Source organism: Eutrigla gurnardus (assembly GCF_963514095.1).
Source record: "Eutrigla gurnardus genome assembly, chromosome: 2".
Classification (NCBI taxonomy): domain Eukaryota; kingdom Metazoa; phylum Chordata; class Actinopteri; order Perciformes; family Triglidae; genus Eutrigla; species Eutrigla gurnardus.
Genome location: NC_139916.1, coordinates 12,970,182 through 12,983,180, shown reverse-complemented (window position 1 = coordinate 12,983,180; position 12,999 = coordinate 12,970,182). Strand labels below are relative to the sequence as shown.

Sequence of the window (12,999 nt, the reverse complement as noted above, 5' to 3'; positions counted from 1 at the left end):
CTCTGGTAAATTAAAATGGTAAAATGCTTAATGCAGGGGAATCGGTAAATAGCGTCTGCATGTTTTAATAAAAATATTGATATTTGGCCCCAGTGCATCGATAATATATCATGTAGATTTTGTCCCACCCTTAGAAACGAGTGCTTGCTAACACCCTTAACTCCTGATTAATGCAAGATGTAGCTAAATATCACTGGAAAATGTGAATAAAAGCAAATAAATAAAACAGAAAACAGATTCATGTCCCACTCAGAATGAATTCTAACACTTAGATAATTGCTTTTATTTGTCCAATACTTTGGTTTGTTACCAAATGCCTGCAAAACTAATGACATATCAGTCTCAGCTGTACTTTAGTGCCCTTGAGCAAATGTTAGCATGCTAACATGATAAACTAAGAATACATTCACAGTGCAAGCCTTACTGTTTAATTCTGATTTAATTGCTCAGACCATATTTTTTGTGGCTGTTCAAATTATTTCCCAAATGTGGACGATATCAGATTCCAGTGTGAACTGGTCAGAATTTATTAATTGATCCGCATGCACAAAAAAACAATAACAAAGATGTGAAACGCAACACACTGTTGTATGGAAGTAAACGTGGAGGCAACGTTTACGGGGCTGAGAATGTTTAATTATGGCTTTTTGTGGAGCAATGGATGCTTCTTCTGTACGGGAGTGTGAGTAGATGTCGGAGCCAGGAGTGGTGGGATGGTGATGTGAATGGCTTCCCACACTTAATTGTGACAAAAAGCGATGTTTAAGTCACATGAATTCTAACATGATTGTTCAGATCTGAGTCACATGCAAAAAGATTTGGGCCCACAGTGTGAATGTCCCATAATAAGATTGAGCACCAGCATGTTAGCATGCTGCCTTTAGCGTTTAGTTGTGCCTAAGAACACCCTCACAGAGCTGTCAGCATGATTATTAGTCCTGTTATATATTTTTTATTTACCCAACATGAATACATTTTAAAAAGTATTTTTTAATGACATTTACATTTACTAATAATAACGTGTTAGCACTCAGTCTACTTTAGTTGTCTCTGAGAGCAAAAGAGTAAAATATCAAACACTCTATTTGACGTAATAGTGATCTTTTTCTAGTGTAGTTGATAAAAATATAATTTCCCACACTATTCCTATACGAATCCATTAAATATGTATGCCCCATCATTTTGCATGTGCCTTTCTTCTGCAAGACTGTCTTCTCACTATATATAATTTTGACAACCTGTTACATCAGCGTGTCTCGCAGGAATAGCAAGATTATCTCCACTGCCTTTTAATCTTTGAGCTGCTGCTCCAGGGGAATGCTGATGTGACTGTTCAATTATACATGTGATACAGTCTCTTGTCACATATTTTCTGGCTTCCAAGATGGGAGGAGAAAACGTTGTAGGGCGTTTCTGTGTAGAAAGATGTTGCCGGGGACGTGGTGTACCAGTTTGTAAATTAATTCCCCTGAGATGAAAAATGATCCATTATATGATCAGTCAGGTATTTGGGACTTGATTTGTCATGAGGTGTTGTAAATACATTTTTCATTTCCCCTTTACTCAAATTGCATTGATTTCTCACATTTCCCAGCATAACTATGTACAGTCCGCAGTGATCAGAAATACTTTATTATATCCATGAAGTTCATTTTTTACAGTTAATCTTAAATACAAACAAAGAAATACGAGCAAAATAGTAATAAAGGTCTATGTAAAATGTAAATTATACAAAAAACTAGGAATGAGATTATTGCTAAAGGAATTCTCCATGTGTTGTTGTTGAACACTGGTGTATAATAATAGACACGGAAAGGTATTGTTGCTTTTCAGGTTTGTTAGTAAAACCTGATGTCTGTTTGGATTCTGAAACAATGAAACGTTTTAATGTTCAACTTTGACATTAAACAAAAGCAACAAAACAAGCATCCGTAAACAGGTTGCATGCAAAATAAGATATTAAACATTGTTACCTATAAATCGAGCTGAGATGAAATCATACAAGAACAAAGAGACACTCCTGCAACTGAATCAGAAATTAAGGATTAGGGATTAGGACCCAGATGTGATGTCAAGTGCTTTGCAGAATGCAATGAATATATATTTTTTATATCAACTGTAGCCAGATATGACCAAAAGGTATACTCATGTTTTATGGCATCCTGGTTATAGCAATAGTTAGCGTTAGCACCATTATCAGCCAACACATAATACAGCACAAAACCCTCCCAGAAAAAACGCTTTTTACTTTTTTCAGTTTTGATGCAGATAAAAGAAGATATGATGTATTGAGACGTTACTTTGTAAGTCTAGCTGTTTCCCCGTTTCCATAGTTTGTTGCTACGCTAACCAGCTGCTGACTGTAGCTTCATCTGTGTTTTCTCTCTCAGAGAGCTTTGAGTTACGGATTCAAACTGGAAAATCTGATCCTGATTAACAGCTTCAGATCACAAAATGACACGACCGGTTGGTTCGCTATCAAAATGTGACATTGCTCTCCCATTCTACCTCATTATATTGCTAGAGGGGAAATGGAGAAGGTGTTTCAAGAACAGGGCACCCACTGATCAAATGCAAGCACCTTGCTTTGACCTCTTCCCGGTTCTCAGTATGTTAGGGCCTTGGTGAGTTTATTACATTCTGCAAAGCCAGAAAACTGTCACACAGTGACCCAGAAGACTCCCTGGTGAGCGTCTTTTGCTCGCAGACGACATAATTAGGAAGCTTGATTTGACACAGAGTGGTGGAGGTATTTCTGACCAGGTTTGATCTGGATTCAGGAATAAAGAAAAAAGCTCTTTAAAGACCTAACCTGAGCTAACCTTGAGCTCACTCATATTCAGGTTTTTCAAAGAGGGAGAACATTATTAATAACCAGCTTTTGGATAAAGCACAGTGTGAAACAGCACAATGCTCTCCAGGGACAAACCTGAGAAACTTTGGGTCAAAGCAGGGTCACCTCCATAGATCTTTCCCACTGAATACCCTTTGCAACTCGACCCTTTAATACACAGAGATTAAATGATAAATAAACCTCAAGTAACGGACTCACCCTTACAAACAATTAGTGGATAAAGATGAAGAAAATCCTTTAAAAAAGAGCATACAAACAGCCAAATCATCACCAAACATGAAAACCTGCGTATCACTTAGAGCTCTAGTAGTCCCCATCTACCATTCTACAACCAGATTGCTTCTCCTCGTTTTCTGTGCTGAGTATCTAACCCCATGCAGTCATCATGCCTTTTTCACTCAGGCAATCATGAGTGGAGTCTTTTGGGACAGAGGCGGTCTGCTGGGTAAAGGAGGCAACCATGAAAACCAGCAGCAGTTATGGTGATGTGAGGGTTTAGAGTGGAAAAAAAGAGCCGCCACCTCTGCACCCTGGGACATATTGTTTACCAGTGCAGCTGGCCGTCTTTTCTACTTCCTTCACTCACATTTCCTGTAGCTCTCCAGTGGGCGTTTCCTAGGTGTCTTACTTGCAGAGGATGCATGCCCTCTTTTGAAACCACTGCTCTTCAAACCCCCCTCGCCCTCTCATCTTTACTCTCTCCCATTTCCAGTGTCTGGTAGAAATCAGACAATCTGCTCAGGAAGTGGACCATTTGGAAACTTCCAAAGTGGCTGCAGTGTTGCTCTCATGCACGTCTTCAATTCTTCACTGGCTGTTTTTCACTTTACTGTCCCTCCTTGTCTCCTAACGTCCCCCCCATGAGATATCTCTCACATAATTCTGTATCTGTCAACCACTTCCTCAGTGGCTGAAACCAGTGCTGTAGAAACTTGCCTCTCTTAATGTGCTTATACTATTTTGTTGTTGGTCTTCGGGGACTTCCATTTCCTCCCCCCATCCTGCTGTTTACGATGCCAGGGAGAACAGGAACGCATGAACGTCAACAGATGAGCAGACGGTGCAGACGGTGCCGCCAGTATGTGCATTTCTTTTTGTCTCTCTTATCTTTTCTGTGGGAATAAAAAAAAGATCACTCCGTTATGTAGTTTTAACTCTACAATTCTACCGTCTCTGTGTCTCTAGCACCAAAGAGCTTGGTGTCACACACTTCAATACTATGGCACCTGGGCCCTCGTTAATCTAAGCTCTTGTAGTGTGGTTGCCGTAGCAACAGAAACGGGGAGAAAATTAGTCCATCGCTCAACTGAATGTTCCCAGCAGTTGAAAGCTGATTTTTCATGCCGCTCGCTTCCTGTGCTTTTGACTCAAAGAGTCGTCAACAAATGTTTGACTGTAATCACTCGATGCTGCTGTTTTAACCTCTTGATGATTTAAGGGAAAAGGAAGCAGTGTTTTGAATCTTTCGATTGATTTCCCGCAGGTGCAATCAGTGGCCTCCCGCTAATCAGCTGTGTGTTTCAGGCCGCCTTTAATCCTGTGGTTGTCAATTCAACAATCGGATACTTTCTGTGTGCATGCAGCAAAAGTCATCAGTGAACTGCTGTCTGCATCACTGAATAACAGCAGTGGACACTCTTGACTGGCTGTTTGGATTCAGATATTGAAGTTTAGTCAGTACTTTTTTTGTCCTTTAATAATGTTACTGAAGAAAGAGCTGCTTTTGGTGTTGGTAGTAATATTAGCAGTAGTATAGTAGTACTATTAGTAGTAGTAATATTAGCAGTGGTAGTAATATAGCAGTATTAGTAATATTAGCAGTAGTAGTAATATTAAAAGTAGTCCTAATATTAATATTTTTAAACATCATGAACTGCCTCTTCAGACGGGTGTCTTTCTATTTTATTTGATTTATTATCTTACGTATTCTTATCCTTTTAACTGTTCACTCCATTTATTTATCTTTTGTCAGGGTTTTTATCCTACCTTATGTCTTTTTTAACGCGTAACTCCAGAGTTTCCCCAGGGGGGTCCTCCACGCTGGGAGCTGTGTCTGGGCTGCTGCTGGGGGTGCTGTCCTTGGGTCCCTTCGGCCTAACCAGCTGTTGTCTGTCAGGGTCGAAGGGCCTGGGCACTGGTGCCCCTCCGTGGCACAGCCTGTGGCTCCTCCCAGTGTGGATGGCCCCAACGACAGCGCTTCCTCAATCCTCAGTGCCTTGCCATGTCTCCCTATTGCCGGTAGTAAGAGTGTGCAGGTGTGTGTGTGTGTGTGTGTGTGTGTGTGTGTGTGTGTGTGGGGGGGGGGAGGGGTGTTCTTTATTGTTTTATCTTTCTTGTGTAAAGCACTTTGTGCTGCACGCCCCGTGTATGAAAAGTGCTCTTTAAATAAGGTTTGGTTGGTTGATTAGCAATAGTAGTAGTATTAACAGTAGTAGTATTATTAGCAGTAGTCGATATATTAGCAGTAGTTGTAATATTAACAGTAGTTGATATATTTGCAGTAGTAATATTAGAGGTAGTATTAGCAGTAGAAGGAATATTAGCACAAGCCTGACAAGAAAGCTTAGCCAGACTCCCGGGAATAATACCAGGAGGTTTTATTGACAGGAGTTTGTCAAGAAAAAGTTACAGCATGTACAGTATCTTCCCGTAAAACTAGGTTATGGTTTGTGTGAAACAAATGGCATGTAGCTTTAAAATGGCTGGTGGACATATTGTATTTTAAATGACCACATTATTATTCCCCCTGTTTCCAGTCCTTGTGCTAAACTAGGACACACACCTTCCCAAAGCAATTGTTCTAATATGTGAAATGTGCTTCAGTAAAACTTTAATGAATTGTTTTGGCAGGTTTAATTGTAGTTAAAATGACCAATTTGATGTACCTGATTTTTAATCGCATGAATATCCCAGAAATCCAATTTGATTGATGTTTACCTTTGGTTTATATGACAGCTATTCCTTGACCATAGTATTTTTTAAGTGATTCACCTCTTCAGTATTCTTCTTTTTGCCTAACATTGTACTTACTCTTTTGGATGTGTCAAAACACATGCAGTTCACTTTTTTTTTCCTGTTTTGAAAAAAATATTATCTAAGAATTGAGGCAAAGTGAATGAGGAAAAACTGTAATCATTATACGCTTGTAGCAGCAGAGTTTTTTTTCTTTTAAATAAATAATGTGGTCGTCCACAGCTGGCAGACTGGAGATCATAACCAATTTTGTGTAAGTTGCTAAATGTGTAATGCCCATTCTCCTGAGCTCCAGTACACATCAGTGATGGCTTTTGTTCTCCAAGCGTGTGCTCCGGTCTCAGGCTGTGGCTGAGCCAAAATGGTAATCAGAGATACTGATAGGAGACCGATTGAAGCCTGGAGTGATGCATAATGCATTAGTCATGTTCAATCTGCAGATGCTGGGGATAATTTATGCATATTGATAATGATCAATGGAACGATGAACAGACAGACAGACAGATAGGTAGGTAGCTAGATAGGGAGATAGATAGACAAAGATATGTTCTTCTTTTGGTCAACATGGGTTATGATCCCTGTGTTCTGACTTTTCTGTCCAAAATAATGCTGAGGTGTCCGACATGCTATGAGAGAGAAAGTATGTTTTGATTTTCTACTCCAGAGTTCATCTCTCATCTGTCTGAATTGTGTTCCTGTCTCCCCAGCGCTGTCACCTAGCTGTTCATCCCCGCGTCATGGAGGCTCAGCCTGGTGCATCATGGGGGCCCCTCAACGTTGTGACAGATGCAATATATGAGGGCTGAGAGGTCGTCATGGAGACTGACAACTACACCTCAGGCCCAGCCACCACCGGCTGGGTTGGGACGATGGCCGGCCTGGATGGAATGGGGGTCCTTCAGGAGCAGGGAGGAGAGGGATTGCCCGGCAGCCCGGCGTCCTCGTACGTGCCGTACTCGCTGGGCTTCCAGGTGTCCCTCACCGCCTTCCTCATGCTGGAGCTGGTGTTGGGTTTCAGCAGTAACCTGACAGTGCTGGTACTCTACTGCTCCCAGTCCAATTTGGTGGACTCGGTGAGCAACATGGTGACTGTGAATCTGCATGTGCTGGATGTGGCGGTGTGCGTGCTGTGTCTGCCTCTCACTCTGGTGGTTGTGCTGCTGCCTCCGGGACCAAACATGGCCCTGCTGTGCTGCTTCCATGAGGCCGGTGTCACCTTCGCCAGCATAGCTACAGCCATCAACATCCTGGTCATCAGCTTGGACCGATACGACATCTCAGTACGACCAGCCAACAGGCTGCTGACCACGCGTAGAGCAACGCTGCTCCTGGCTGCTGTTTGGGTCGCCTCGTTGGCTGTGTTTTTTATCCCCTTCATGGAGGTGCTGTGGTCCAGAGGACAAGGAGCAGAAGAGAGAGGCCAGGAGACCCCGTTGTCCCCGCATAGTGTCAGTGCCACAGTGGTGCCAGTGTGGCGTAACCAGACGCTGCTATGTGTTGGTGGACAGGGCTTCCACATGGGCCTGGGTATGTATTACCATCTTATCCTGCAGGTACCCATCTTCTTCACCACAGTGGTGGTCATGCTGTTCACCTACTCCAGAATACTGAGGGCTTTAAACATCCGCATTGGCTCCCACATCAAGAAGGGCCAGCGGTTCAGGGGCCCCTCTGGCAGGGGCCCCCAAAAGAGACAGAAAAAGAAGAAGGCGGGGCTCAGAATGAATGATGGTGGGGACGTAGGTGTGAAGCAGTGCACCACAGATGGTACCAAACAGCTCAGCCACCCTCCCCTTATTCCTTCCCCCTCCCCCACAGCTACCTCCCCCCCTGCCCTCTCCTCTTCCGCCCCACTTGTCACCTCTGACACAGGCGCCGCCACAACCATGCCCACCACCATGGGCGTCCAGGCGTCTGTGTCGGCCATCATTGCCCTGAGGCGGGCGGTGCGGCGACACAGGGATCGGCGAGAGCGTCAGAGGCGGGTGTTCAGGATGTCTCTCATCATTATCACCACCTTCCTGGGCTGTTGGGCTCCCCTCTCTGTGGCCAACATGCTAATCCTGGGCATAGGCCCCAGCGACGCCCTGGTTAGCATGCGCCTCTGGTTCTTAGCCCTGGCCTACGGCACCACCGTCTCACACCCTCTGCTCTACGCCTTCACCCGACAAAAGCTACGCCGTGCCCTCCGTGCTAAAGTTAAGAAGAGGGTGGTGTCCCTGCTGCAGGTAGACCCATCGCCAGGGGGCACCGTCATACACAACTCCTGGGTGGAGAACAGAAAAACCTGCCGGCAGGTGCACCTGGAAGCAAGCGAAGGAACTGACCGCTGCCTGGCAGAGGTCCTGTGAGACTGATACACATGGGGCAGGAGGGTATCATTATCAAAAACAGGAAAGAGTCACAGGTGTGTTCCATCAGCGAACTCACTGGTGCGTGAAGCCAGTATAAGAAATGTGGAAAAACACATTCCTATCTCTGGGAGATGTTTTAACAAAACCACCAGCAGCAAGCCCATGCTGATCGCCGCTAACATTCACCTCAGGCAGCACCGCGAGCAGGATGCAGGAGAGCTTTTCAACACTGTATAGTCCACACAGGCTCTGCAGCTGAAGAAAATCAGACAAGAACTGTCAAATGGCGAACTGTTTACATATGGCGTTGTATGATAGACCGTTCTCATAGTGGTGCTTAACTAACCACTCCAAAGATTGTGTTGAGCCAGCAGATGATCTGATCTGCCAACCACTCAAATGCTCCAAGGCAGCTTTAAAAATAATTTTCAGATCCACTTTGAACAAAAAAATACAAAAAAACCTGTTGAATGTATTTAATATTGTCTCTGTCTTATAACTGATCTGATGGTATGATGTGCATTCTGAACTAAAATGGACCAAACATTTCTGCTGTATACAAGCAAGACACAGTAATGATGTGATGATGAGATGTGGTTTATATAATGCAGTTTTGCTTTAGCATAAAGTAGTTATTAAACGGTCAATGTTGCAGTGTTTCCATGAGATCTTGCAAAGCTCTTACATATAAATGCAACTCTTTTTGCTCACAGATTTGTATCAAATGGTGTAATGTCTTGTTGATGTTTTGCATACTGCTTGGAGAAGGTAGTTTGACATTTTGGGAAATAGGCATATTGATTACAATTAGATGTGAAAACTGATATCACTCATGTATGTAGAGTAAATATGAAGCTACAGCCAACAGTCAGTTCGCTTAGCTTAGCACAAAGACTGGAAACAGAGGGAAACAATTAGCTTGGGTCTTTCCCAAATTTTTACACTTCGCTTTTTATATAGACTAAACAAATGTTATATAACATTTTGCCATCAGAAAGGGCCAGAATAGTCTCTTATTTCAACTCATTGCTAAGCTAAGCTAACCAGCTGCTCACTATAACATCATATTTAGCGAACAGAGCGCTAACTTTCCCAGTCTCAGCAAGAAGGCGAATAAACTTCTTTCCCAAAATGTCCAACTAGTCCTTTAAAATTTTAAAACAGAAATTTATTTTAAGATATTAAATATCAGAATTATGGGTAAAGTTAGCTGGCTGTGCTGAATTAGCTAGTTGGGGTGACACTGTAAAATGGGCGGGTGATCGACATAATAGCAGGAAAACCTTTCAGTGTAATGCAGACTCCTCAGCAACAACAGTTATCTCAAAAAGTAACCATCAATCAACAGCTCTGAAACATAATCAACAAAAACAGAATACGCACGGCCTTAAGAAAAGTAGTATAGTACTCTATTGTTTTGGATTGCATTTTATTTAAGTTGTTCCTGTGGTTTAATTTTGGGGGGTTATGGCATGTTGAAAGCATGCCGTTCTCTTTTGAAATAATATCAATGTACATGTTGTAAATATTGACTAGATTAAAATGTATTTCACGTGAAGTCTACAATTCAAGTCATTTGGTTTGGATGTGATTATAGACTGGCTTTTCTAGATTTGGTGGAGTGTTCTACCTGCTTGCGTGTTCACTGCTCTGATACTGTACTCACGCCGTGGCTCCTTTCAGGCGCCATGAGATTTCTCTCACAAACGCACAATTTATGCATTCTTGAATGTAAACACATGGAAACTATATATATATATATATATATATATATATTGTATACTATACTGTATGTACACCAAAAATATGCTATCTTTATAGGTTTTGTTTATGGTGTTTTGTTTTTATGTGAATGTACCACCATGCAATGTTGAATTATATCAATAAATATGATATTCTGAGGTCTGCATTTACTTTTTTGTATGCTTGTCTACCGTGTGTTTGTGGAATACCAAAGAAACATTACTTTGTTATACAATGCAAGCGATGCTTCTGTCTAAAAAGCCTTGGCCTCGGGTGTAGCTGTGACAACTGTATTTATCCTCATGAAGACTTACAAGGAGACCTGCTGTGCGGGGAACAGCATGAGGACAATGTACACCACTGTCCATAGTGCTTACATGATTATTCCCTTGGGCCCAGTAGGGACACGCTCAGATATACTGCTGAGCTAAAGAACATCAAGTCCTCCTGGACAAAAGCATACATTGTTGCAATGAATAAACATTCAGGGACTGCACGTTGCATGTGATAAATCTCTGATGAATAGATTCTGGGGATTTATAACAATCAGAAAGCTGCTAGTAATATAGAGCGTAGGCGGTTTGTATGTGTTAATTTTAGCATTGTCTTCTCACTGTTGGCATGCTAAAGTTAAACCTCCTCTGTTTTAAGCTTTTGATGAGAAGCCATCCTTTACTGTTTCAAGTGGGTGCATCGATGTGCAGTATGGGTGCCCTCAGTAGGCACTGAGCACCTCCAGTACCTGGCAGTTTTCATATCACGCTCCACCCAGTGAGCTGTACTGTATGCATTTAGTCGAAAAAGCTGCCAACATGCTGTTTGAAAAGTTAACGTGGGCTTTGTGTTGTGTGGGAGGGAGGCGATACAGACCTCTGCAGCATGGGAGAAAGAAGGTCATCCATGTGGGATGAAGCCTGCAGGGCAAAGTAATCCAGCAGCACTTAAACCTAGCGAGAACCATCAGGCTACTGCTACTACTTTTGATTATCTGATTTTTATTTGACTTTTGAACATTTAAATCTAAATGTAATTTTTGTGAAAAAATAATTTGGAGAATCATTTTGATATTACATAAAGTACAAGTCAAAGTCGAGGGCGACCTCTGTGGTAATTATCTAACATTACACCTTACACCGTTGCAAGATGAAATTGCTCAGCTGCGAGTGAGACTGATATGAAGAGCTATCGGTCTCTGGTTTGATACTGGGTTTAGGCAGGAAGTGTGTCTGCTATAAATTGTTGAAATAGTTTCATGCCATTCAAGTCATTGTGTCAGAGTAAAGACATCAATGTTTAAGTTTGAGAAATTTCAGGCTGGGCTAAATACAAGCAAACACAACTTTCAAACAGGCTTCAACTTCACACTGCAGCTTGTTAATCAATAACGTAAGTCGGTGCACTGCTCACTTTAGAAATGTTGCTCTAAAGTGACTTAATACATAGCATTTTTAAACATAATGTGTCTTATATTAAGGTGCAAAGTCACCCGTGCAGAGGCAGTCTTATTGACTCAAACATGAGTCCATGTTGCAGTATTTACTGGATGAACTTTTGAAGGCTGAAGCTCACTCAAGTAAAGCAGCTGGTAAATGTCCAACAAAACACAGAAAACACAGAAAAATGGGAACCATGTGGGTTTATATGATTGTTGCTTGTAAACAAAAACAAAAAAACATTTATTTGCATGACAATTGGATAACAGGAATTTACTGTATGAATTGAAATATTTATAAAACAACTTCAAATAAAGTATCTGATAGTGTTGTTGCTGTGATATTTATACTATAAATATACTATATAGTGTGCTGATTTTACAACAGCGAAGCATTTTACAGCTGAATGGTTAAATGTTACATGCACTACTGGGAGGAAGCAGAGGAGGCCCACTGTGAGGCAAACAGCGTAATGATAATGTACAGCATTGTGCATTAGAAGCTCATAAGATGATGCATTAGCTGAAGGGGGAACGGAGCAGATCCGGCTGCAGCGCTCTTCCAGACAGACATTGTTGGAGTGAATGTAGACACCATAAAACTGTTATTATAAACCGCATCACTGTTCGGATTACATCAACTCAGACTGCTGCACCTTTCAGTGGTTAGTGGAAATGCCTACAGATATGAGAGCCTCTTGGCCCTAATTATTATTATATTTATAATAATTATTTGTATTATTAATAATAATAATAATAATATCCATCCATCCATCCATTTTCTACCGCTTATCCTGTATTCAGGGTCGCGGGATAATAATAATAATAATAATAAAAAGAAGAAGAACATTTTTATTATTTATTATTATGAATTCTTATTAAAAAAACCACACTTACATTACATTTTAACATCGGATCTGATCTGCATTGCTCAGACTGCATCTGAAACACAACATTCCTCACGAAAACCATAAAACAATAGAATGAGGCACATGTGTGAATTTGTATGACTGAATGCATAACCATTTGCATTTTGTAACAACCTAAGCATACCATACAGTATAGAGATATCAGGAGCATAGCCACAGATTAAAAATTAAAACACTGGAACATAAAAGTATTACTTAGTCATGTGAGAAAATAATCAAAATATCTCGTACCAATATTTCATACTATGTCTGTCGATAGTGCCTGTGGTACACAATATTCTATGGTACTAACCCGACCTCTATCGGGTGCACTCTCACATTACACGTGTAGGAACACATTAAGTCACGCGCCGAAATAGCTCAGTTGGGAGAGCGTTAGACTGAAGATCTAAAGGTCCCTGGTTCGATCCCGGGTTTCGGCAGCAGGGTTCGTTTTTAGGGCTTTTATCTGTAGATGAAAGTGTAAGAAGCATTAGTGAGATATACTCCAACAGGACTTTTCTACAGCACTCTGAGTATACAGTATTATGTGTTAGTTTCCCTCAAAATGTGGACATGTTGCTGCCGAAACCCGGGATCGAACCAGGGACCTTTAGATCTTCAGTCTAACGCTCTCCCAACTGAGCTATTTCGGCACGTCTGACACTCCATACAGCTGCAACAAGTGTCTGTTATAATACTTCTATTATCTCCAATCAGGAACAAGATGCGAAT

At 41.6% G+C, this 12,999-nt stretch overlaps 1 protein-coding gene and 1 long non-coding RNA gene across 2 annotated transcripts in view; both read left to right on the top strand.

The window, feature by feature from the left end:
• Nucleotides 1–9,511, top strand: part of LOC311025060 (G-protein coupled receptor 22-like) — a 14,410-nt gene extending 4,899 nt beyond the window's left edge. The window contains exon 2 of the mRNA XM_084027746.1: nucleotides 6,535–9,511. Within this exon, the coding sequence (XP_083883872.1) occupies nucleotides 6,643–8,178 (1,536 nt within the window). The 5' untranslated portion in view covers nucleotides 6,535–6,642 and the 3' untranslated portion in view covers nucleotides 8,179–9,511. The remainder of the gene's footprint in view (nucleotides 1–6,534) is intronic.
• The window catches only part of LOC311025255, a 131,786-nt gene that overhangs the window by 30,796 nt on the left and 87,991 nt on the right, over nucleotides 1–12,999 (top strand). The gene's annotated exons all lie outside the window — the stretch shown is intronic.